At 36.0% G+C, this 26,437-nt stretch overlaps 1 protein-coding gene across 1 annotated transcript; it reads left to right on the forward strand.

Moving 5' to 3' along the window:
- Positions 1 to 2,372: 2,372 nt before the first annotated feature.
- On the forward strand, positions 2,373 to 24,177 carry LOC140170462 (receptor-interacting serine/threonine-protein kinase 3-like). Its single transcript, XM_072193824.1, has 10 exons — positions 2,373 to 2,464; positions 3,193 to 3,496; positions 4,127 to 4,269; positions 6,221 to 6,273; positions 7,186 to 7,341; positions 7,846 to 7,934; positions 16,801 to 16,936; positions 18,913 to 19,076; positions 22,044 to 22,173; positions 23,999 to 24,177. The coding sequence occupies exons 1-10, from the start codon at positions 2,373 to 2,375 to the stop codon at positions 24,175 to 24,177; spliced, it is 1,446 nt and encodes a 481-aa protein (XP_072049925.1).
- The last annotated feature ends 2,260 nt before the right edge of the window (positions 24,178 to 26,437 follow it).

Here is a 26,437-nt window from a genome sequence, read left to right on the forward strand (position 1 = left end):
TGGTTTAGGGAAGGGGTATGAACGTTTGGACAGTATTTATTTTGGGACATTAGAGCACATCAGACATATCGAATTGCATTCTGAATACGAAGAATGTCCTTCTGATATCAAATAATTTTGATTTTTTGAAATTCGCAATTTAATACACATTTTATGGCAAGTCATTAAAATTGATATTTTTGATATTTAACAGTACTCGAAGTAAACTTTACAAATCTGATGATTTATACTTAAAGTGTATGTAGGTGGGATGAAAAGCCGATTATCAATTGAAAATTTTGACCTTTCGTATTGAAGATATGGATTTTTTCCCAAAACACCAAAAAAAAAATTAGGTCTTTTGGGGAAAAAATCCATATCTTCAATATGAAAGGTCAAAATTTTCAATTGACCGTCGGCTTTTCCTCCCAGCTACATACACTTTAAGAATATATCATTAGATTTATATAATTTACTTTGAGGACTGTTATATACCAAAAATTTGAAAAAATATCAAATTTGTATAATTTGTCATAAAATTTGTATTATATTGTGATTTTCAAAAAATGAAAATTATTTGATATCAGAAAGACATGCTTCGTATTCAGAATGCAATTCGATAGGTCTGAGATGCTCTCATGTCCCACAAAAAATACTGTCGAAACGCAATAAACGCTCATTCTAGATCCCTTAATGTGACGTATTATTCTTAAATTGATCATTTAACGAGAAAAACGTGTGATGACTTATTTTAACATATGAATCAATATAAATTGAGATGATCATTCTTGTAAGAAAACAAAATTCAAGTAGACAGACTGTACTGTGCGCGTTCTTCTGCTATTCTAAAAAAATGATTTTGTATTCACAGACATTGCCTCATTTCAAATATTGAGTTTTAGTTTTGGTTTTGGTTTTGGTCACGTGGTTTTCTATTGTCCTGCCTAACCACTTGAATCACAAGATATCGAACTCATTGTTTCTACCTTTTGTTTAAAACTAAACATTTGTGACAGGTAGTTTCGGTTTTGGTTTCAGTTTCTTATAAGTGGTGTGACGAATAAAATTACAGGATTTTCGAGTTACCTGATCTAAGTATACAAAAGAAATGTTTAAATTTCGCAGTGCAATATTCACGAGCAGAGAAGTCGAACAAAGCAGTCTACATTTGAAAGCATTGATTTAGTTTGAAAGCATTGACTTGAGACTACGAAATAGCCTAAGCTGATTTCACTGTGAAAATATATAGACCATCGAAATATTTGCATTCGACATTACAAAAGGGGCCACTATTGTAATTGTATAGGTGCTATAAACAAAATCGATTCATGTCCTTAATCCCATGTACCAGAATCGATGGAAGCAATTTTTACTGCAAAAAGCAAAAAGTAGAAGACAGAGGGGAGAAGAGATTGTGTGATGTGTGCGTCGGGGTGTGTGTGGGTGTGTGTGTGTGTGTGTGTGGGGGGGGGGGTTGGAGGGCAAGGGGGATAGGGGGCGGGGGGGGGGAAAACAGAGGAGAGAGAGCATTGGAAGTGAAAGAGAAGGGGAGGAGAGCTCGAGATGAAGATATCGAATGTAGGGGAGGAGGAGGGGAAAGGGTAATTTAGGAAAGATGTGGTTATATAGGGAGGGGAGCCCCCTCTTAAAGAGGTATGGGTTGTGCTTCCTGGGGATAATAAACTAATTCATAATCAAATCATCTCCATGCATCGTTTATGTTTCATACAAACAAACAAATCCCCCACCCCATCCTTCAATATACGCGCATGTATATGATTTCTAGGCCTAGAACTCGTGAGTGTAATATGCCACCTACCGTCGACAGAGAGCATCAACTGTCGTCCGCGGGATAGATTTCCGATATCAATCATGATAATAATTATGTTAGCACAATAGGCTATTGTATACTTCTGGTTATATACCCTATACTGTGTCCTCCCAGCATAATAGTGTTATGATTGCAGACCAGATCAGCTCTACTTTTTAATCCCTTGATTTTTGGTTTCTGAACAAAAGAGAAACTAAAACTATATATTTGAAATGAGGGACTGTAGAACATTGTCAAAATTCGTAATGTAGAATTATTAAAATTCGTAATGTAACAAATACATAAAGCAAGCGATGGAATATTTGTGATTTTTCCAATAAAAATGACAAAGTTGCATGCTCCATATACATACATAATATTACATATACATACATACATACACAATCAAAATAAACAGCCTTTGGTAAACTCAACAGCACATAATGTAGGATATAGCCTACATAATATTTGGGATCTAATGCTTATTTTTGTTTATTGTTATCTTCTTGAATCCAATGCTTCAACAGAGAAGCGTACTGTAGGAAGCGAAAACTTGCCAGAGTATTCTTATGGTGACTTTACGATGATAAGAGAGCTGGGGCGAGGAGGTTTTGGGGCAGTCTGGCTTGCAAAACATAACCTTAGTGAGGTTGCTGTCAAGAAGTTTGATAAAAGGTACGGTGGTTGAAGTATACTAATGTTGATTTTATGTTGCATGTATGGTATGAGTGTGAAGGTAGGTATGTGTGGTGGAGGTAGGGTGTGAATGTGGGTTTTGAGGTTTCTGTTTTTAAAATTACTACCACTTTCAAATGTATGCCCCCATGCACATAGATATACTGAAGAAGCGTTATTTCCGAATTAAGGTAAGGGGTGTTATGCCAAAGGGTCATTATTCCAAAAAAATGGGTTGGAGTATAGATTAGGGTACGGGTTAGAGTTCGGTAAAGAGTACGTGTACGTGTTAGGAGTTAGTCTTTGGGTTATGCTTTATGGATATGACACAGCAACGCGTAAGTGGTGAGGTATTATGTAAGCTATGTTTCAGATCAGAGATATCAGGTCCCTGGTCCAAATGCTCCTGAGTCAACATCATTGATGGAATGCAATCTGCGTGGAATGATCCTTGGTAATATTGTCTAAGAATTATTTGGTTTTAAAGGTCATGTGGGGGGGTAATTTAGGGAGAATTTAGAAGGAGAACTTTAAACTTGGGTCCTTTTTTGGTCAAACGAATCTGCGTAATGTACGCAAAAGCCTAAAATACTCATGTTTGGTATTAAGGGATATTTCAAACACGTTGAAGTCTCTTTCAAGGTCATTCGGGTCATCCAAAGTAAAATATTTAAATATGGTTGGATTTGGATTTTTGAAGCCTATTTCATATTTTACTTCACTTTCAGATTGAAGGATGACGTTTTAAGGGAAGCGCAGAAAATGCAGAAAGCTATCAACTCAGAGTATCTTGTGCGACTACTTGGAATCATTATCGACCCAAAATGTTATGCCATTATTATGGATTACATTGAACATGGCAACTTGAAGTCCTTTATGCCCAACCTAAAGTGCGATTGCTGGCCAAGACGAATTCGTATCATATATGATATTGCTGCTGGTATGGATCATTTGCATCATTTGAACCCGCCAATTGTTCACAAAGATCTTAAAGCCAGCAACATCTTCATCAGTGGTAACTTTATGGCAAAGGTATGTCTTTTATCTTCAATGGATTGCGTAAAACGGTTTGTAAATTTAGGCATCACTGCTCTTCTAAAATAATAAATTTTAAAGTGCATGAGGTATTTTATTTTAGAGAAGATATTTATAAGAACAGTTGAACAGGCTATCCTGAAACTGCTCGTTCAAAGTAAATCACTCTATATAGAGTTAACAATAGAATATCATAATGGGTTTTGAATAAAAAAATGATTGAGGGGGAATGAGGGAAGGAAATGGGCAAGGGAAAGATTTGTACTCCTTATCTAACTTAGTTATACTAATTTCACTGAACTATCGGAGTGGCAATGAAGAGTTCCAACATAATTATTATCAAGGTGTGCCAACTATTATTGTTTTTCATTGATTGTCTCTGTCTCTTTCTTTGTTTCTTTCTTTAATGAATGAATGAATGAATGAATGAATGAATGAATGAATGAATGAATGAATGAATGAATGAATGAATGAATGAATTACTTAGTTAATTAAATGACTGCACCTTTGGCCTGAACAAAATGTTCCACTTGGTGAATAGCTTGTCGGTATATCAATTCAGCATCAAAGGGACAATATGTTCCGTAATGTAGAGCACGTATATTATACCCTGCTTGTGTTGTCCAGCTTGGAGACCTCGGGTTGTCAGTGACCGCTAACAAGTTCTATGCAGACCACACGACTACCGGCATTGGTACAGTGTCACATATTCCTCCAGAGGCCTGGGCTGGAACAGAGAGAGAAGCAAAACCTTCCTTGGATATTTACGAGTAAGATACTGCTATTTTACATACGTAAAGTTGGGTTGACAAATGTTAGTTTTAGAGACTGAACTCATACAGGGTGGTACACCCAGTTTGACAGCAACTTTGCACTTTCATGTATCTTCAACACGAAAGGTCAAAAGTTTCAAATGATGGTCGGCTTTTCCTCCAAACTACATACAATTTAAGTGCATATCATTAGATTTATAAAAATTACTTCGAGGACTGTTAAATGTGAAAAATGTCAATTTTCAATAATTTGCCATAAGATTTGTATTATATCGAGATTTTCAAAAAAATCAAAATTATTTGATATCATAAGGACATTCTTTGTATTCCGAATGAAATTTGGTGTGCCTGGTGTGCTATCAGGTCCCACAAAAATACTGATATAAAATTGGATTGATTGAGTCCATTTTATTGGTCGAGCTATGAATTTTAAAATATTTGACGAAACAGATGCTGTCTTTCATTCAACATATATAGAATAGGCGCCTACCCCTAAGTAATAATTATTGTTCGATTTCGTTGAACATTTCACCATTTTTATTTTAGTGTTCATTCGAGTCAGTTAAACCGGCTGTTGCTATAAGGCCTACTCATTTTGAATGTTACTTTCTTTTGGAGCAACGGTGCCCAAGGGGTGCAATTAAAAGCTAGACGCAATCTTCGACGTCAACTTGCTGTCGTGAGCGTCTTTAGGAAAGGAAGGATGCTTTTCTGAAGTATTCGGATACCAAATTTAAATCGCGCTGCCGATTCAGTAAAGGCAATGTTTTAAGGCTTAATGATCTGCTTGAACCTAGGAGCAACCCTCTCCTTCATGTTCAACAAATATTGCTAACCTTACAATATTTTGCTATAAGAAGTGCCCCCCAATATTTGACATGTCCAAAAACCTTGACCATGTTGACGTTCCACATGAATTTGCTCCCATGCTTTCCTCTTTTTTGCCTGATATTTATTATCGGACGCCTTGCTTTCAATGACATGAAGCAGTGGCTGCAAAATATGCAGTAATTCAATTCTGTATACATTTGTTACCTGAGTGCGACTTTTCGGATGCATGCTGATGGTAATAATGATTATATTTGTGAACAAAACGGAATTGTTTCGTTAACATACCCGAAGGAACAGTTCTTGAAACGTTTGAATGATCAAGAAACAAAACTTCTTTTATCGTCATCATCATCATCATCGTCGTCGTCGTCATCGTCATCGTCATCGTCATCGTCATGTTTTTTGTTTTTGCACCAAAATTATCCTTAAATAATGTTTTACTTTTGACAAACATACGCGTACGTATAATTTGCTTGAAGTGTGAAACAATTTTTGCTTTAGGCCTACTTTTAGGGGAATCAAAGTTTCCTTTTCTGTAGGCTTGCAGTTTGACCCTTTTTGAAATGCAAAGAAAAATTAATGAGTCGAGTAAAAAGTATAGAAGTATTCATGCAAGCAGGACTCATAATAAAGTAAAGTGGAAATAAAATAATATATAAAAGACACAAAAACAGAAAAAAATACTAGTCTTGCATCAAGTTGTGTACGGTGTAAGTCTAAGCACAAGGCCGCCGGTCTAGGCTAGTCTTTGCGCTGATGACCTTGTTAGTACGGTAAACCGTGAAGGACAACAGCTTATGCACATCTACCTCCAAATGCCTATACAATTAAGTCGCTGGTAGAAAGGGACGAGGTTGTCAAGCGTTAAGCCTGCAAGGCCACTAAGACCAGGTTGAATTTGCGTTCAAGAAATCCGGCTACAGTTAAGACTCGGGCTTCGAGAGCGGGCTAGGCTTAGTAGCCTCAAGGCCACCTTAAGCCTAAGGCTTACGAAGACTCCTATCGAGAAATTCGCCCTAGATGTCCTAGGCAAGTTGGAAAACTGTTTCCATTCGTATGGTTGGATCAAATATTATCAAAAATTATTAATACACTTTTGGTTAATATTATATTATAGGTATGGAATCACTCTGTTTGAAATTTCAAGTGGTCTGGATCCATGGCCTCCTTGTGAGTATGAGACAAATCCGTTGCTTTTGTACCGATATACTATAATAAGCAAACTTTATTTTTGGATATAAGCAATCAAACCGTTTTCGTTATACGCCGAAATTAGATTTTGCAGGTTTCTCTTTGTTATTTCATGTTGTTTCTGTCAATCCTTTCATTTGATCTAGCACCCATGCTTCCATCGATTTTCAACCACACTTGGTCAAGCGAAACTGCTCGTGACTACATAAGTCACAGGACAATCGTCGGGTCAAAGATCTCTTAAGTATCATAGGGGTCATAATGTGATTTTCAGCACAAAAATGCAACATGTTATAATTGAAGACCGAATTGAAAAGACTAGTTTGCGTCTGACGCAAATATAAAAGCTTGGCGTGATTGGTTGCTGACCTGTGCAGTACGGCATTTTGGACTGGTTGACAGGGCGTCTAGTCTTTTAAATTCTGTTTTTAATGATACGTAGGACAAAGACATCACTTGCCCATTTGCATTTACAATTCTCTCGCTGTAAATACCTGGACAAAAGGCTGCACATTGCACATACCGGGAAAATTGACTTTTAGCTTGATTGGTATGTGCGTTGCTGGTGGTATTTGACGTTGTATTGTATAAGCAATGTTGTTAAAAGTAGTTCATAAGGAAAAAAGAAACATAAGAAAGTTTTTGTTTTGACTGCCTCCCATCCCCATTTTTGCTAATGTGAGCGCCTGCTTTGAGTCAAACTATTTAATAATGACGGCTTAACTAAAATTACTAACCGGAGGCTTTCTTCACATGTCCACCAAACACCAATTTCAAAGTCGATTAATGTGCATAGTTGATAGCGAGAGAAGAAAATCCACCTTCACCATGTAGGCGGCATGGATAGCATCGTCTTTGTTTATAACAAAGATAGTATTCTTCTTGAAACAGGTTTAAGTGATCCGCAGGTTACGATTCGTGGACTAGTCTATACAGATGACAAGAGACCTAATGAGACAGATGTAATGGCCTCTACTCCCGACGAAATCAGAGACCTTATGAAGAAGTGCTGGCAAAGAGACCCTACAAGTAGACCGACTTCAAAAGGTATTGTAACAATATACATATTGAGGTCTTTTAAATATAAACAAATAATTTCTTTACTCTTATTGGAAATATAATTAGTCACTATATTTGATTGTCTTTAGTTACTTAAGGTAATACAATGTATTTCACAGCATTTTGCGAATGGTAGTGAACTTCAGCAAAAATTGCATTGCTCAATTCATAGCGAGCGTGTAGAAGAATTCAAATATCACAGATATACTTTTGTAGGTCCTGTGGTTCTTGGGTTATGTTGTAAAGAGAGATGAAACAACAACACTTTTGTAAAACGTACATAACTCATTAACAACAATAAATTAAGTAGGTTTTCAAAGTATATGATTTGTAAAATGAACTTTTGCAATAATATATTGATTTAGATAATGAAAATTGATTTTTTTTGCTGCTTCGACCAACTATACCTCGTATAACCTTAATATTGCTGCCTTAGATTGTGAAAAAATAAGGTATCATGTTGATATTATTGTTTTAACATTATTTGTACAGTTATCGTAAAACAAGTAGCTGCTTTGTTTGAACAAAGGTATGAAACAGGTCTTGAAGCTGCGGACCACGCCATAAGGATACGTTTGTTTGTAAGTCTTATTTTCTTTTTATTATATTTCAAAATGTGTTGTTGGCTGAGCTGAAGATATTAGTTTCAATCTACTGAAGATAGCATAATAGACGAGGGCATCTCACCTGCTAGATAGTCTTAAATGCAAATCGCACATTATTGCTTTAACTGCCTTGTTATCAACATGATGTTTATGTAGAAACCAGTGTGTTTCCTGTATTATTAATTATCTATTTTTTAGCAGTGGATGATATTTCTGGAAATCAAGAAATGCTCTGAGCATGTTTTCAATATACCAATTGAGTAGGGCAAAGTACACTGATCAGTATGCCTTTTGTTTGAAGCAAATCGGACATACAGTTTTCATAATACATCAATTTATAGTTTCTTTGTATCTTATTGTTTTTATCAGTAATCAATGTAGTTAATGAGCTAAACTGACTGTAAAGGCTCATTAATATGTATTTTTTGCCAATATTTTGCTAAAACTCCATGCATAAATGTTCATAGTACTTTTATTTTGCATACTTTTGCCCTGAAACTTGGTCAAAGTGTTTCTAATATGTTCTAATGTATTATATAGTGAAGCCGCCCCCTAATTTGCATATTTGCATAATTAATGAAATAATTTGCATAAATGCTAATTAATTATGCAAATATGCAAATTAGGGCGGGTTCACTATATAATACATTAGAACATATAAGGAACACTTTGACCAAGTTTCAAGGCAAAAGTATGCAAAATAAAAGGATTTTTAGCAAAATATTGGCAAAAATTATTATGTTAATGAGCTTCTCCAGCCATTTTAGCTCATTAACTTTTTTTTATAATAATAGGATACAAAGAAAATATAAATTGACATATTTTGAAAACCGTTTTTTCCGATTTGCTTCAAACAAAAGGCATATTGATAGTTGTGCTTTGCTCTACTCAATTAATCTGTTTAAAACATGCTTTATAGCATTTCCATAATGCCTCCAATTCTTACACTGAACAATCATAAGGTTGAAAATTAATAATTGAATAATAATTAAAGCCAACTACCTGTCCATGTGAATCGATTCTTTATAGTTTGCACACGACGAGCTTCCAAATATGGATTAAATCCACTTTTTGTCGAAATTGAGTTTTGTAGAGAATAGTTACAATAGAGAGTTACAAAATACATATATTTTAACCTATGTTCCTCATCTGTAGCCTTTTAAGGGCGAATTTCTCGATAGGAGTCTTAGTAAGCCTTAGGCTTAAGGTGGCCTTGAGGCTACTAAGCCTAGCCCGCTCTCGAAGCCCGAGTCTTAACTGTAGCCGGATTTCTTGAACGCAAATTCAAGCTGGTCTTACAGTCTGTCCACTTCGAAGTACAAAGTAAACAACCGGTCAACTCAGATAAATATCGAAGTACTAATCCGCGCAAAAAAATAGTCCGTATCTCATCAATCGTAATTCCCGTAAATCATGCGTTTGCGACCGTCCAGCTTGGAAAAAATTGGCAGGTCTTTCCCTCGGTTTTGCCATAAGGTACTTTCCCAGTGTATTGACTCAATCTACATTCCTCGATGTACATTGAATCTTATTTATGAAAAAAAATGCGAGTTGTTGTTGCGCTTGATCAAGAAAACGAATGTTTGACATTTGTTTCCCGATTTGTTTACATGTTTGAGTTATTGCGGCTTTCTCAAAGGATCAGCTGCAGTCACGTGGAGAGCGGCGTGTCATTGATGAAAGCGTGAAAGTACATCGGGGTTTTACCATGTGATACCGTGATCATGAGCGCGAACATGACGAAATTTGACAAAAATAATTTAGCGAAAACATGACTATCTCTCGGTATACTCGCCTTGAACATTTTGGATATAATTCACAGAGGTGACATACACAAAAACAGCGATGCAGTGCACTGAGGCCGAGGTGAGAGACCTCGAAACTTGGCTGTGAAGTGAGTGTTTTTCGTGTGTGATGTGTGAAGCTTTTTACATGTCGAGTACATCATGTGTGTACATGTAGCATGTCCACAGTACGTAATATAGAGGACGTCCTTCAACTAATAAGTGTGACCACAGTAAATGGCTTAAACTGTGTAGGATGAAGGCAAAAAAATGCTGGTACTTTATCATATACAGAAGTTTAATATCATGCAGTGATAGTTTTCATAAAAAATACAATTGCCTTTATTGCCACAGTGTTATTTTAGTGGTGCAAATAATGTTGTTATGTTGCCCTAATATTCACAGTATGGTACACGAATAAAATGCAAATTGCTCACACTACATGTGTACGATTGTGGTGCGAAAACTGCGAATAACAGACATGTTGCCCTTATTTGAGGGGTGAGAAATCTCCTCTTTTAAGCTGAACTCCTTTTTTTTAAATTTCTTTGAGGCAAAATTTTAGCGTTTTCTTTCATTTTCAGCCCATTTTGAGCATATTTCAGTGCTTTTCCTCTTTTTTGAACAAAGTTCCCCTTTTTTCAATAGAGGTCAATCACACCCCTGTTATTTGTACTAGGCCTATATACGGTGGCAGAGGATGATTTAAGGAAGCCCCATCATGCACTGCAAACGTGTTATCACCAGAGTTTCAACTGCCACTTTACTTTTCAAATCCCATTGAATTCTGTGCAAAAGACGTTGTTTAAGAATTGTGCGTGTGTCATTATTAGTTGGTCGATTTCAGATCTAAAGTGATGTATGCATGAAGGATAATTCACACCATCTGTAGGTAACATAAAATGTGAAATCGACCAGCATTGTGAATGCGTTTTATTGTAAATATACCAGTCCAAATTCAAATTTAACCATGGCCGCCAATGCAGTGTGCGAGCAGTCGTGTCATGTTCACTCACACAGCTGTGCTAACCGCAAGTCAACACAGTGGCGTGGTGGGAAGTGCTTAAATCATCCTCTGATACGGTGGTACGAATTACAGGCAAATAGCTAATATTCGCACTACTGGGTTGCAAGTAACATATTTCCCTTAATATTCGCACTAGGCCTACGGTGGTCTTAAATAGCAAATAAATATGTTGCCCTTATTCGCACTAGGCCTACGGTGTTACAAATAACAGGAAAATTGCCAATTCGCACTACAGGGTGCAAATAGCAAATATGTTGCTCTTATTCACACTAGGCCTACGGTGGTAAAAATAACAGGGAAATTGCCAATTCGCACTACAGGGTGCAAATAGCAAATGCTCTTATTCGCACTAGGCCTACGGTGGTAAAAATAACAGGAAAATTGCCAATTCGCACTACAGGGTGCAAATAGCAAATATGTTGCTCTTATTCGCACTAGGCCTACGGTGGTACAAATAACAGGCAATATGCCCATTCGCAATGGTGCGAATAGCAAACATATTGACCATATTGACCATATTCGCGCTAGGCCAACAGAAGACAAAGTGGCTATATTCGCACTACGGTGTAATTGTAATTAAAATACTTGATCAATTATTATTTCAATTTTATTTACCCCAAACCTGTTCCCAAATGCCAGTTACTCATGTCTCATCGCAACAACTCACTAACAGTTTCATTACCCATCACCAGACTTGTATTGCGATTTGCGAGTACTTTTTCAGAGTATGTGTACTTGAGCATGAGTACGAGTACTTGGCCATGAGTACAGCAAGTATTGGTACGAGTTCAGTTAAATTAGATACATTAGCATGAGTGTATACTCGTGCATGAGTACGAGTATAGCAAACTTACAAATCCAGGCATATGAGTATGGTACGAGTAATTAAGCATTAGGCATACTCGAGTACGAGTACTCGTCTCTGTGTACTCGTATTTCAACTTATAGGTACTACACCCCTGCCCAATTTTTGCCTATTTTTGCATTTTTTCCCAAAATTATAGCTCATTGGGGACAAGTAAGATATGTTTATTATAGGGGCAAGGACTACAACTACTGCACTGGAAATTTTATTTCAGCACAGACAACAGTTGTGGAGTAACAGTCAAAAATGAGGGAAAACCAATATTTGATCAATAAATCAATAACTACTTGCCTTGAGTTGCTGAAGTTTTAGTACAGTATTTGTAGTCCTTGCCCCTTTAATATACATATCTTACCTGTCACCAATGTGCTATAATTTTTGAGAAAAATGCAAAAATAGACACAAATTGGCCAAGGGTGTAGTACCCCTTAAAAGTCTGCCCGTCAGAACATGAGCAGTTACTCGGATGAATTTTTTATAAGACAATGAAAAACTCAAGTAAAAATTCTCAGTCAACATGTCATCTTACCTTATTATTCTTCATTTAAATCCACATCATTGAATTCTTCATCAAAGTCATCTTCATCAGCCTGGTCAAATGGGCATATTGCAATGGGGGTAAAATTTTCATGCATACTATCAATGATAGCTTCCTTCTCCCACATGTCATCTTCAGTTCGTTTAATATGATTGTCGTAATTGGTCCAGTGTTCAGGTGTGACTTTAGCTAGTCCATCTTGGAAAAGCTTCCTGACATCTTCAATTTTAAATGTTGTATTGTTCTGTGCATCATGACCCTTCACCTGGCCCCACACCTGAAATTATTGATTGAACCATATTCAGTTTGTTTGTGAATGTTAATTTCACAGTGGTACATGTACATGTACATCATAGGGAGTAAATGACTCCCGACTCATGGCAAAATAATATAAATGACTGATTTTCATATTGACTTGGCCTTTTGCACAGTGACTCGAGTCACTTGACTCAAGTTGAAAACAGGCCTAAATGACTCAACTCAATTTGAACTTGATCATTACAAGTCTGTCATACATTCGCTTGGTATGTCTGCTTTTTGTCATTTCAATTTCACTGTCATTTCAAATGAGGAGGTCTATGGGAAATTACAATTAAAACAATAATTCAAATTGGACAGTATTTGGCAAGCATTAGATATTACAAGACAAAGTCATGAAACAAGATCATAGATTGGCATTTGGGAATGTATGTTCGATGTGCTGGGATCGAACATTCGAGATAGCGATCAAAATGTTAAAATTTTTACCTCATTATATTGCAAATATTAATCAAGGTTTGCAGGAACAGGGAGGGATCAGAGATAAGGAGAGTTGATCTTGAACATACTTAAATAAATAGTTTAATTTATTTGAAAATTTATATTTTATACTTACCATTTCAATACTATTTAATTCACAGTGATACGGTGGCAGCCACAGGACCACATGTCCTGCATCCTCTGCTATTTTGTCAATTTTTCTTGTGTCATATTGCTTCCTCAAAGGATCTACTAATTTTAAAAGTTCGGCAATTATCATGTCCTGCTGCCAGTCAATGTTCTTGCTTGTCAACCAGTCACGAATGGACTGCTTCTTCCATCCTTTTCTTGGCAGAAGCTCAACCTTTTTAGTGTGGTACGGTGCATTATCTAAAACTATAACACTGTTTTGGGGTATATTTGGGAGCAATTTATTTTGAAACCAGTCCTCGTATACATCAGAGTTCATTTCCCCATGGTAGTCTCCATCATTTCGCTTTGCCCTGAAAATCAACCCCTTATTTGGTATAAATCCTCCTTGTGCAGTTCCAGCGTGTGTTATAATTAGTCGTTCCCCTTTACCAGATGGCTGCTTCAGTCCGGTGGACAGTCCTTCTAGAAAAGCCTGTCGTGATGATTTCACTGTGGTATCTTGCCAGGTTTTACTTGACACATGTCCAGCGTTGACCCAGGTCTCATCACTATAAATGATGGTACGACCCTCCTTCCTGTGCCTCCTTATTGCACGTAAGTATCGATGACGCCATTCAGAGATATCTGGACGTTCCAACAGAACGGAATTACGTTTTCTGGACCTGTACATAAATCCTATCTTCAAGAGAAGGGTGTGCAGTTTGCTCAAGCTTATATTAGGAATGACCGGGTCACACCTGATTGCAGCGTGCACCTTTCTCAATGTTGGTGGCAGATTTTTTTGGAAAAAATCACGATGGATCTTATTTCTAATTGCACACTCTACCCATTCTGGATATTGTTTATTATGTTCTCTGTTTGGTACCTTATTTTGTTGGCGTCCGTCTTTTATTTCATTTTCACTAAGCTTCCCGTCTTTCACCGCTTTCCTTTCCTTCTTGCTTTGATACACAACAAACTTCGATTCCCCGCACGCAGCGGCTGTCACTTGCACGGCTTTTTCCACGGTGCTGTTTTGATTGTATCTCCTAAAAAAGCTGTACACGTTCATGATTAGCTGCTTCTCTTTTGCAGTGATTGCCCCGCCCCTAGAATGTTTTTTAAACAGATATTTTGGTGACGAAGTCGCCATTTGTAAAGGTCTCACGTACGTAAACAACAATATTTGTACCGGATTTGTTTGTGATTTGTAATTACCGCTTGGTTTATATTTGACATGAAAATCGCATTCCCAGTGTGTTGTCACTCACTACTATGCCTATACGGAATGTGAGGGTCAAAGTTTGGTATCGAGAATGAATATTAATGCGCGGTCGGTGTGCGGTGATGCGGTTATAAATAATCGCTGTAACAGATATAAAAGTACCGGTTTGCCTATGTTGACGAATGGAAGCATTTAATGCGAGTTGTGTATCGGCGTTGATTTTATTACTTTGTACTTCGAAGTGGACAGACTGTAGTAGCCTTTCAGGCTTAACGCTTGACAACCGCGTCCCTTTCTACCAGCGACTTAATTGTATAGGCAGTTGGAGGTAGATGTGCATAAACTGTTGTCCTTCACGGTTTGCCGTACTAACAAGGTTACCAGCGCAAAGACTAGCCTAGACCGGCTGTCTTGTGCTTGGGCTTACACGGTACACAACTTGATGCAAGGCTAGTATTTTTTTCTGTTTTTGTGTCTTTTATGTATTATTTTATTTCCACTTTACTTTATTATGAGTCCTGCTTGTATGAATGATACTTTTATACTTTTTACTAGACACGTTAATTTTTCTTTGCATTTCCAAAAGGGTCAAACTGCAAGCCGACAGAAAAGGATACTTTTATTCCCCTAAAAGTAGGCCTAAAGCAAAAATTGTTTCACACTTCAAACAAATCATACGCATGTAAAACATTATTTAAGGATCATTTTGGTGCAAAAACAAAAACATAACCAATCATTTGACAACCGATCGTGCGTGCTATCTACTGCTGATATGTTCATGTTCTATTTGCGAATTTAGCATGAGTGCATAGTTTAATATGATGATGATGATGTTGATGATGATGATGATGATGATGATGATGAGGATGATAAATCTCAGGCAAAAAAGAAGAAAGCATGGGAGCAAGTTCATCATGTTCATGTGGAACGTCAAGGTTTTTGGACATCTCAAATATGGGGGGGGGGGCACTTCTTGTAGCAAAATATCGTAAGGTTAGTAAATTGTTGAACATGAAGGAGAAGGTTGCTCCTATTTGTTGACCGTTACAAGTTCAAGCAGACCAGTAAGCCTTAAAACATTGCCTTTACTGAATCGGCAGCGCGATTTAAATTTGGTATCCGAATACTTCAGAAAAGGATCATTCCTCTCCTGAAGACGCTCACAACAGGAAGTTGACGTCGAAGATTGCGTCTCGCTCCAAAAGAAAATTCATCATTCAAAATGAGTAGGCCTTATAGCAACAGCAGGTTTAACTGACTCGAATGAACACTAAAATAAAATGGTGAAATGTTCAACTAAATCGAACAATAATTATTACTTAGGTGTAGGCCTACTCTCTATGTTGAATGAAAGACGGCATCTGTTTCGATTTCTCAAAATATGAGAGAAAAAACTTTGCGTTACAATTTAAGCAATTTGTCAGTTGAAATAGTCCACGGCTTACGACCTAAGACCTGCTCTAAAGCAGGGCCAAGAAAAACCGCTGTAAGCCTGGCCTAACAGGCTTGCGTAGACTACGGCTACAGAAGACTGATTTCGAGAAATGCAAATTTTACCGAAGCCTGGGGCTAATCCTACAAGCCTGGCCCACAGGCTAACGAAGCCTCGAGGCTATGGTAGCCGTGCATCCGGGGAACGTGTTTGCAGTTAAGCCTGGTCTTACGACCTCTTAAGCCTTGCGGCTAGACTAGCCAACTGCTAAGCCACCCGTCGAGAAATTCGCCCTTAGACTACATCAGTAAATCCCTGAAAGTTTAATAAATATGAATACAATCCACTTCTTTTAAAGGTGGAAATGTGTTCTTTTTTCATGGTAACACATTGATAGGAATGTTCTCTATAAAATGACATAAAAAACGTAAAATCAGTGGGAACATTTTTTTTTTTTAAATTGCACACGAACGAAATTGGTGTTGTTTCTAAAAAGTTCAAACTTGTCAAAATAGACAACTTTCTCACAAAATAACAAAAATATAATAAGTAAAACAAAAATGAGATGAAAAAAAAAAATGTTAAAAAATAAAAGAATTTAAGTGCAGTTAATCAGGATCAGGAGCACTTTATTTTAAATAAAAAATTGTGATGAAGTGTTTTTCTGAAAATTGATCAAATCTGTTTCCAAAATGTATTTAAAAATCCACTTGAGTCCGAAAATAGAGAAATACATAGAAAATAGAGTAAAATAAAATAATGAAACCAAATCTGTTTTAAGCTTAAAATATGAACTCAATCAAAGAAGTGAACATCTTTATTCAAAAATATTGATTTTCTCATAACTAGACAGAGTTGAAAAGACCTCCCCATGAAGTACATGAAGTAACTATTGAAAAATACCAAATCTCATGTTTTTAACCAATTTCATTGATTTTTGGTTTATCAAAATGTTTTTAAGGGATCTGATACTGTAAAAATAACGACCAAAATAATACTCCTGTTTTTCGCCCTGGGGTTGGTAAATGCCTGAGATGCTAACCTGATGTTCTGGGCAGGCTGTTGGAAATCTAACTGATATTAACTTTGTTCTTGAAGCAGGGCGTGGATCGTAGAAATGAGCAAGAATCGAAAAAACATTCATCTCCAGATAGCGGCATGGGCAGCGACATTTCAGGGAACTCAGGACATATTGGTGCCAGACCCAAAGTACCGCCCAAGACTTACAAGAGCATTGGTAAGTACAGTTTGTCCACTCTGTAGTACAGAGTGACAACGCGCGCGTATACAGCGCGTAAACAGTGCGCAGTGCTGCGTCTCTGCTGCAGGTATGCGTGCTTTCAAAGTCGGTACAATCTTGCGTCCGCGTCGGTACTTTGTACTTCAGAGTAGACTGACTTTAGCTGTATTTGAAGTTTTGGGAAGTTTCACTTCTAATTCTGCCCAATACATGCAATACCGCTTTCCATTCCATGGACCGTATATTAACGGAAAAACGGTATATGATATGGATATTGACAACGATATGAGGGATAACATATTCAAATTGAAAAATAACTTAAATTATGTTAATTTCCATGGCAATGACCAAACCAAATATTCGTCATATTAGCTCCTCCCCCTTTTTCCCGCTTTTAAATTCCTGTTTAAATTTGACCAAAATATGAGGGTGCTATTATAATAAATGGGTCCTTTTTTGTGTTGCTTAGCAGTGGCGTAGCCATGATTTTGGAACCGAGGGGGCACAGTATTTTTTGCCGCCGGATGTTGTGATTTGTTGACCCAATTTGTTTTTTGCATTGTTTGAAAAAGTGAAGAGCAAAAAAAAAAAAGAAAAAGGATATTAGGCGGTACCAGCTTAAAAACACACAAAATTTATGTATAATTAAAATTTTTTCATAAATTCTCCCCTTTTTTCAGTCACCCTGGGTAAAAAATAGTCTATTGTTAACCCATTTTTTTTCACTAACGCCGTCCTTACATGAACCGACGGCCATGACGACCATGGCACCGGCCCCCTGCCCCCCCCTGGCTACGCCACTGCTGCTTAGGGCTGAGTATTTTTTGTTCTATTTGACTTATCTCAGCAAGAAATTTGTTGTCCAAGAAAAAAGTGGGGTTTGGGTCAAGGAATCTATTTATGCAATTAGAAGTAGTCTCTAACCTTCAAATGTTGTGTTAAGACTTATTTTGATCAACTTTACTCTTTTTTACCCCAATTTGGACCATCCCCATATACCCTATATTTATCAGAAATTATAGAAAATCAGATATACAACAGGTTAAAAATTACGTAACAATAATAATAGCAATAATAAATAAACATGACATATCTTGTACATTAAGTTTAATTACAGAGGGGACACCCCTAAGGTTTTTTATCCGTCATAAAATAACACGCGTTTACGCCCAAACGACATAAGCTAATCGTAGATTCATCCTTCTTTAAACTCATAATAGTGATAATTTTCAAGTAATTATGCAAGAGTTTGTGTGTTGGATAAGTGAACATTAAAAATCAGTTTTATTGTAATTGAATGTATAGTCCTGTTTATATGCAAGAATATTGTTCAATCATGCTCTACTTTTCATTAACGATTAACCCTAAAACTACGAAGGGGTGTCGTACCACCCTAAGGTTTTTATCCTTCCAAAACGACCTAAGCTAATCGTAGATCCATCCTTTTCGCTCATTTTAGTGATAATATTTTCCCCCCAGCACATTACCCGGGGTAGGACTGGTCATCAAAAATTATCATAGAGGTTAGTGCCTTGAAATTAGGCTTTATATAAGTCTTTGAGCTTGATTCTCACAGCATATGAAAAACGTCTTAAAAACGCATGTTTTTGGCCCTTATTTCCAAGAATTGACCAAACTTTAAATTTGACTTTCCTTGCCAGTTAGAACTAACTAAAGGATTGTAGGGTTTAGCTATGTGTCATAACTGGATAATAATTTATTAATTCAAAAAAATTCGTGTTTTTTCTAAAATGGGGAGTAGAATTGACATAAAACACACTATTATAACAGCGCCAAACAGGTTGTTTCAGAATATTTAAAAACTAGTGTACGGACAAGTTTTATATTATTTTACAGTTCTATTTTCACAATAAAGATGTTATTTTTTTAAAATTTAGCCTGTACATTTATCGTGTATTGATAGAAATAGTAAAAATTGTAAAATGATAATGTATTTGTTGATTTCCATCTAGACAAGCTTAACTCACCAGAGAAGCCTAAAGCAGAGAACATTGGTAATGCTAAAATAAGAATTACCTGGTCAACTCCAATGACTGAAAATGGTTCACCAGTTAGTGGATACGTTCTGGAAATATTGGATGTAAAACAAGAGAAATGGAGCACTATCGAAGACAACGTACGTTCGTAATTTGGTCCGTAAAAAAGTGACTTATTACGCTAGTCCATGGAAAATCCATGGTCCACACGTATTCAAAGTACACACGCTTGGCTAGCCTAACCTTTAATAAGAATGAAAAATATATCTTTCAGCATGATTAAATCGAAAGAAGTAGGAAGAAGTAAGGAATGTCACTCCAAACAATCAAACAGGTTTAGCTCCCTTGGGTCGAAAGAGAGAAGAAACTGGGAATCTTATCCTACGTCTCGATACAATGGTTTAGAAGATTAATTATTTCACTGTAACTGTCATATAATTATTGTAGATGATTATTTTACTTTCAGTATAATGGACGATTGAGAACTATTCACCGCTTTGCTCATTCAAAAAAATGGTAAAAATCAGCAAAACATAGTCTGCTAGTGGTTAAACCGAAAGCTGTGTATTAAAGACAAAAGTAATATCTCTACTTATGTAGAGAAATTAGCTACATTTTGAATGGGGCTGCACCCTTGGCAATATTGCTGTTTTCCTCGTTATTTGCCATATTTTGTCGTTTCACTAGGTGTAATGACTAATCCTTTACTTTTTTAAAAAGCTATAATCAGAAATCGTTTATGTCATTTTAACATGGACATAATACACAATATAAGTGAAACTACCATAAAATCAATATTAGCAGAGCAATAATTTCATAATAGCAAGAACTAAATTACGAGCGATTTTATTTGGGTCTCAACGCACCTGAGGCTAAAGAGATTTTTCAGCTAATCAAAATGGTTAATAAATTCTGCAGTAAATTGGTTTTACCAGCTGTACGGATATAGATCAAACTATACTTTTTACAAATCCTTATGATGAGAAGAATATAATTGGTATGGTTTAGCAACGTTTACCATGTATAAGGGACCTACAGTGTGGTCCAAAAAGAACTTTACCCAAGTTGAAAGGCTCGTTTCTCGGAGTTTAGAGCAGCTGTTCTCAAATGTTTTACATTTTCTAAATATATAATTTTCTTAGAATATGTGGTGAAAAAATTAGAGAAAAAGAAGCTAAAGTAACAAAATGGCAGCAGTTTTACGTCAGAGGATCCAAAATCACTTTGTCCACACGTAATTCAATGGGATGTATCCAATATGCCTGCCCATTGGTAAATCTAATATCTTAATCCTCAGTAGTCATGCTAGATAAAACAATGTACCCGACATTAACATAAACATTATTAAATTAATATTACTATTGGTTTCACCTGGTGTAATTTTTGAATTTGACATTTTTGAATTTTGTAACTGCGTGAATTTCTAGACAGGATTTCAGGGTGTCAAGATATGGCAATTTACAACACAAGAATTGACTTTTTGACAGGGGTATAGTTAAATTTACAACACAAGAAATGACTTTTTGGCAGAAGTATACTTAAGAACATGGAGTTTTTTGGACTTGCTACGTGAATTCTAAACGTTTCCAGAATGTGAGAATCCCACCCAAACTTACCATAAGTCTACAGTAAAAGTAATAATCCTATTATATGTTGAATGTAATATTTAAAAGAACGGAGTGGACGTCATAGAACTGGCCTGCCTAATACTCCAGACTCAGTTATAGACGCAAAATTGTACCCCCATACCACGAATGACGTTTCAAATTGTTGCAGTTGCATATTTTTGATGAAAAAGTTATTCAAAAGTAATTTGTGATTGTTTTGTTAATTTCATAATTCTTTGCCAATGACGGGAGTGAAGTTCGGGTACATTATTGTATCTAGCATCAATAGTGAGGATATGAAAATCATGGATTGTAGTTCATTCATGCATAATAAACATTTATCACTTTTGAATGACAAGCCGAGGGGGTTTACCAATGTATGCCTAACGCAATGCTGATGGTAATCGGATACATCCCACTGAATTACGTGTGGACAAAGTGATTTTCGATCCTTTGACGTAAAACTACTGCCATTTTGTTAATTTAGCTTATTTTTCTCTCACGTTTTCACCACCTATTCTTAGAAAGATACATGTTTAAAATATGTAACACTGTTTGTAATATCTGCTTTAAACCTGAAGAAATTAACCTTTTAATTAGAATTTATGCAAATTATCATTTTTGCCCTATACATTTACTTTTTGTCTCATTGTTTGACAATTGTTATCTTCAGGAGGGTTTGTAACCAAAAATTGTTCTGCTACCATTCAGTCCAAACCTTCAAACACTTATTGTTCTGAGATTCACTTGACTATTGTAATAGTTTGATACCTCGTAACGTTTTAGATCAGTCAAGACCTACATGTAGAACAAATAGGAATATCAATGTTTTTCGTTGTGTGCATTCTCTCAAAAAGAGCTCTCCAAAAATATATCAAAAAGTAGACAAAAGGGAAGCAGGAAAAAAAAATCATAGCTTATGTATGGGTCAAGTACAAGTACTCCTTTTAAAATAAGGATTCAAAACAAGTATGGTTTATGTATAGTTGTGGGGATATAGGCAAAAAGGTCACAATTTAAATTTTCAGATTCGTTGTGTCGATAAATAAAATAATTTAAAAAAAGTGCGCCGAATTGTTTTTTAATGGTCTCAAATTGTTTCGCTTTGGAACAGCAAGAATAGTCTGTTACGTTACTGGGGAAATTGAATTGGCTTTGATTTTTTGGTTGAAACTAGGATCAAATATAATTTATGGTCACTCATTGCAGTATTTTAAAAAAGTTGCTCTTACAATATCTTTCTTACTGAGTGTATTTATATAATTATATTTAATTTATTCAAAAATTGTTTTTTAATGGTCTCAAATTGTTTCGCTTTGGGACAGCAAAAATAGTCTGTTACGTTACTGGGGAAATTCAATTGGCTTTGATTTTTTGGTTGAAACTAGGATCAAATATGATTTTTGGTCAATCATTGCAGTATTTAAAAAAAGTTGCTCTAACCATTTCCTTCTTACTGAGTGTGTTTATATATTTATATTTAATTTGATATAAAATCAGGTTTCATCAACTAAATACAGCACAACAGATGTAAAGCCAGGGATGGAATACCAATTCCGTGTGTCAGCTCGGAATAAGGAAGGTGTTATTAGTAAGCCAAGTGAGCCGTCAAACATCATAAAACCCTATGGTAAGAATATATTCCTATATTAATATAATAATTACATATCATGACTATAAGGATCTTGCTCCCTTTGAAATAATTACATGATTGCGTGAATCTATTACCCCTAAGGGGCTGTGCAATAATTATGAGCCCTGGGGGAGGGTAAAATGGGTGGGGGTGGGGAGATTTTTTGGCGAGCTGAAGGGGGGGCAAGCAATTTTGACAAGCCGATAGGGGAAAGCGATTTTTGGCACACATTCATGGGGCGCCTTTTTAATTGAACGCTCTAAAAAGGCTTAGGAAAACAGTACGGAAACGCTTTAATATGTACGTTTTTCTGCTAGTTCGGCTCGCAACATATATCTAGACCATTTAAGGTTTGCAAATTGGGATCCCAAAATTTTGGCATGTTCAAGGGGAAAAGATTTTTGCTGAAGGTGAGACATAACGCGTGTTGGATTTTGGATTTGACACCGTTATGGTGGCAAATGAATAACGTTGGCAATTATGTAAATTTTATTTAAAGCAGTAAACATTAGAGAACAACATGCTAAAATTTGGCTTCATGAGTCTAGCTCTTTGACAAAGCCCCGGGACAAAGCAGTGCATATGATCAACAATTCAATAGTATATCATGTTTAGTAAAACATGTCAAAGTGGAGAGCATGTTTTAGGCGAGTTACAATATGGGCGAGTTAGGTAAAGGCGAGTTAAAAAGGAGAGTTACCCCCCACAAAGTCAGGCTATTTTTAGATATTCCCATGGGTAACACTATGAAGTCCCAGCGCGAGTTACAGTAACACTTTTAAGTCTCGGTGGTGACATTACAGTAACACTATGAAGTCCCGATGGCGAGTTACAGTAACACTATGAAGTCCTGGTGGCGAGTTACAGTAACACTATGATGAAGTCCCAACAGTGAGTTAAAAATGTCACAGTGTATTTTTAAGTACTGTTTTTTTAAGCTGCTAGTCCAAAACCAGCAAAATCAGTTCTGATTTTACTCTCCCTTCTTAATTTCCAATTTGCTCGAGTCCTCATTTATCATATACTTCTCTCTGTGCTACTGTCGCCTGTGCATAGGGTGCCCTCTTCTTCTAGTATAAATACAATCTTCAAAAGCTATACAAATAAAAGTCATAAAAATTGTTTAAACACCTTTTAAAAAACTTTTTAATTTCTTAAACAAAAATATAAACAAAATGTGATAAACAAGTAACCACTAATATAAAAGAAACATCATATCTCACTACGGTACTCTTGAAATAAGGAATCATGCAAATACAGTTTCATCAACATCAGTGTCGGCTACTGTGCATTCTACTGATACTGAAATCCTTTTGTTTTTATCATCAAAAACTAGTTATAGTGAAATACTATATACACACACAGAAACAAACACATCACATTGTATGTGCCAAAGTCAAAACACATATTGCCTAGGCAAATATGTACAGTATTAATGTATGGTATTATTTGTAATAACTATTGATTGCAATATTTCAAATTAAGGCTAGTTGTATGGTAAAGTATAATAATGGAATGTACATCAGTCAAAGAATACATTAATGGTATCATTCTTTTTCAATTAATCAGTTTTTGAATTTTGCCCAAAACTGCATTTTTGGTTCAAAATCCAGGACTTTCCGGAAATTCACAACTCGCCACGTGGACTTTCCTGAAATTCACTTTCCGGAAAACACTGCAGGGGGTACATGCTGTGCTAATCTAGGGGCCCGCATTGTGACAACCTGTTTTAACAGGCTTAAAAACTCACAAGTTGGTAAAGCTGATGACTTTTCTAACGTTAAATTAAATTTGTTCTGTATTCTCACTTCTTGTTATATAGACAAGCCTGATGCACCAGGCACCCCTATAGGAGAAATCATTGACAATGCTAAAATCAAGATTACATGGTCACCTCCAATGAATGACAATGGAGCACCAATCAGTGGATATATTGTGGAGAAATTCTATGTAAACATGTTCAAACAGGGGAAATGGAGCACTATCAAGGACAAGGTATAAGTTTAGGGTTTATTAGATGATTTAACAATTTCGCTTCTTTCTGGAGAACATTATTTTCTGTAGAATATAAATCAGTAACAACACTACCAAATTTGAATAAATCACCATTAAGGCATGGGATATGAACGTTTGGGACATTAGAGCACATCAATTGGATTCTGAATACGAAGAATGTCCTTCTGATATCAAATACTTTTGATTTTTTGAAATTCGCAATGTAAATCACATTTTATTGCAAATGATTAAAAATTTATATTTTTGATATTTAGCAGTACTCGAAGTAAACTTTATAAATCTGATGATTGATACTTCAAGTGTATGTAGGTGGGATGAAAACCGTTCTTATTGAAGATATGGATTTTTTCCCAAAACACCCAAAAAAAATTAGGTTTTTTGGGGAAAAAATCCATACCTTCAATATGAAAGGTCAACATTTTCAGTTGATCGTCGGCTTTTCCTCCCAGCTACATACACTTACAGAATATACCATTAGATTTATAAAATTTACTTCGAGGACTGTTATATATTAATAATTTGTCATAAAATTTGTATTATATCGTGAATTTCAAAAATGAAAAATATTTGATATCAGAAATACACCCATCGTATTCAAAATGAAATTCGATATGTCTGATGTGCTCTCATGTCCCACAAAAAATACTGTCGAAACGCTTAAAACGCTCATTCCAGATTCCTTAAATCAAATTCGCCAGGAAATGTTACTGGTGTTCTGTTACCTAGGTAACCCATTGCGGCCATGATTTGGTAAAAGGATCTAACTTGAAAGTTGGACATTTTGAGATAAATCCATATCATGGGTAATGTGAGGGCGCTCTTTCCATTGGTGATATCCTAAAATCACCACCATGCCACCAAATAATGAGATTTTTATATTTTCTAAGACATTAGATCTGTTTAATAATTTATTTTATTCAAAAAGAAAAACATCAAGTGTTCAAACTTTAAAGCTCTTTTTCTCGAAACAGCGATTTTAATTTCAAGTTACATCATTTTACCAAATCAGGGCTGATTGTAACTCTAACATATAAATCCTAACGAAAATTTGATTTTTAGTTGGGACTTTTATTTGTCACATTTGGCAAAAAAACACACAAGCAGAACCCAATAATATGAGCAAAAAGCACTGAATTAAAGGGAAACCCTAAACAAATCGAGCAAGAAATTAACTGAAAGGAAAAATAATACAAAAGACAAACATAAAGGGAATTAAGGAAAGCAAGCAAGAAGCTAATCCCAGAAAACTTATCCGACGGCGAACACGCTAAAAGCCTACCAATTGTTATAAGCGCCAGTCGTAAAAGCCCATCTTACAACCCAGTGCCAGCAAAAGTTAAATTAGTCTATATGCCAGCATTTTTTTCTCGACCCCCCCCCCCCCCCCCGAGAAAATGGTCTAGCGACGGCACTGAACCCAGAAAACAGTTTAAGCAATATTTTTGCACCATTGAAGCCTGAATGATACTATTGACATTGTATGTCTGTGTTTATTATTTAGAAATGCCAATGAAAGAATTAACATTTTCAATAAATAATGCTAAAATACTACTTATCAGGAGTTTCTATTGTTATGTTTTGGCTTTGAAATATTGAGAAATTCTGCAATGTTAGTAATTTAAATCCAGGTGACACCAACAGAGTACACCATAGACGACCTAAAGACTGAAACGGTATACCAATTCCGAGTGTCAGCTCAGAATATGGGCGGTCAAAGTTCACCAAGTGAACCTTCAAAAACTGTAACTCTATATGGTAAGAATTTATTTATTAAAATACTGTGGTTATATCATGAGAATTTCAAACGAATAAGTGATCAGATTAGTCACTTAACTACTATAATGAAATAGATGAATAAATTTAGCACAATCTCTCGTACCTGAGATATCGTAATTTGACGCCACGTCGTAACATCCGTTACTGTGCATTTTAAAGCCGTAAAGTTCGTAGTAACATCACAATGTTACCCGCAAAGTCTTATGCAATTTACCAAAAAGGTCAATTGGAGCGCATTACCGGCAAAAATAATATCCATAAAGCAATTTAATTGATGAAGCAATTATAATTCACCTAAGCAATCAAATGAACTAAATATCCTAGCGCACATTATCACCATGATCACTCATCTTGTCGTTTGGCTGTAGAAGAGCGTTGAGAAAATTATGCTAGATCCAGATTCACATATTGGTTGATATTCTCTTTGATCCACACTTGAGAACCTCGCATATAATAATGTTGACATAAA

Source organism: Amphiura filiformis, chromosome 14, assembly GCF_039555335.1.
Source record: "Amphiura filiformis chromosome 14, Afil_fr2py, whole genome shotgun sequence".
Classification (NCBI taxonomy): Eukaryota; Metazoa; Echinodermata; class Ophiuroidea; order Amphilepidida; family Amphiuridae; genus Amphiura; species Amphiura filiformis.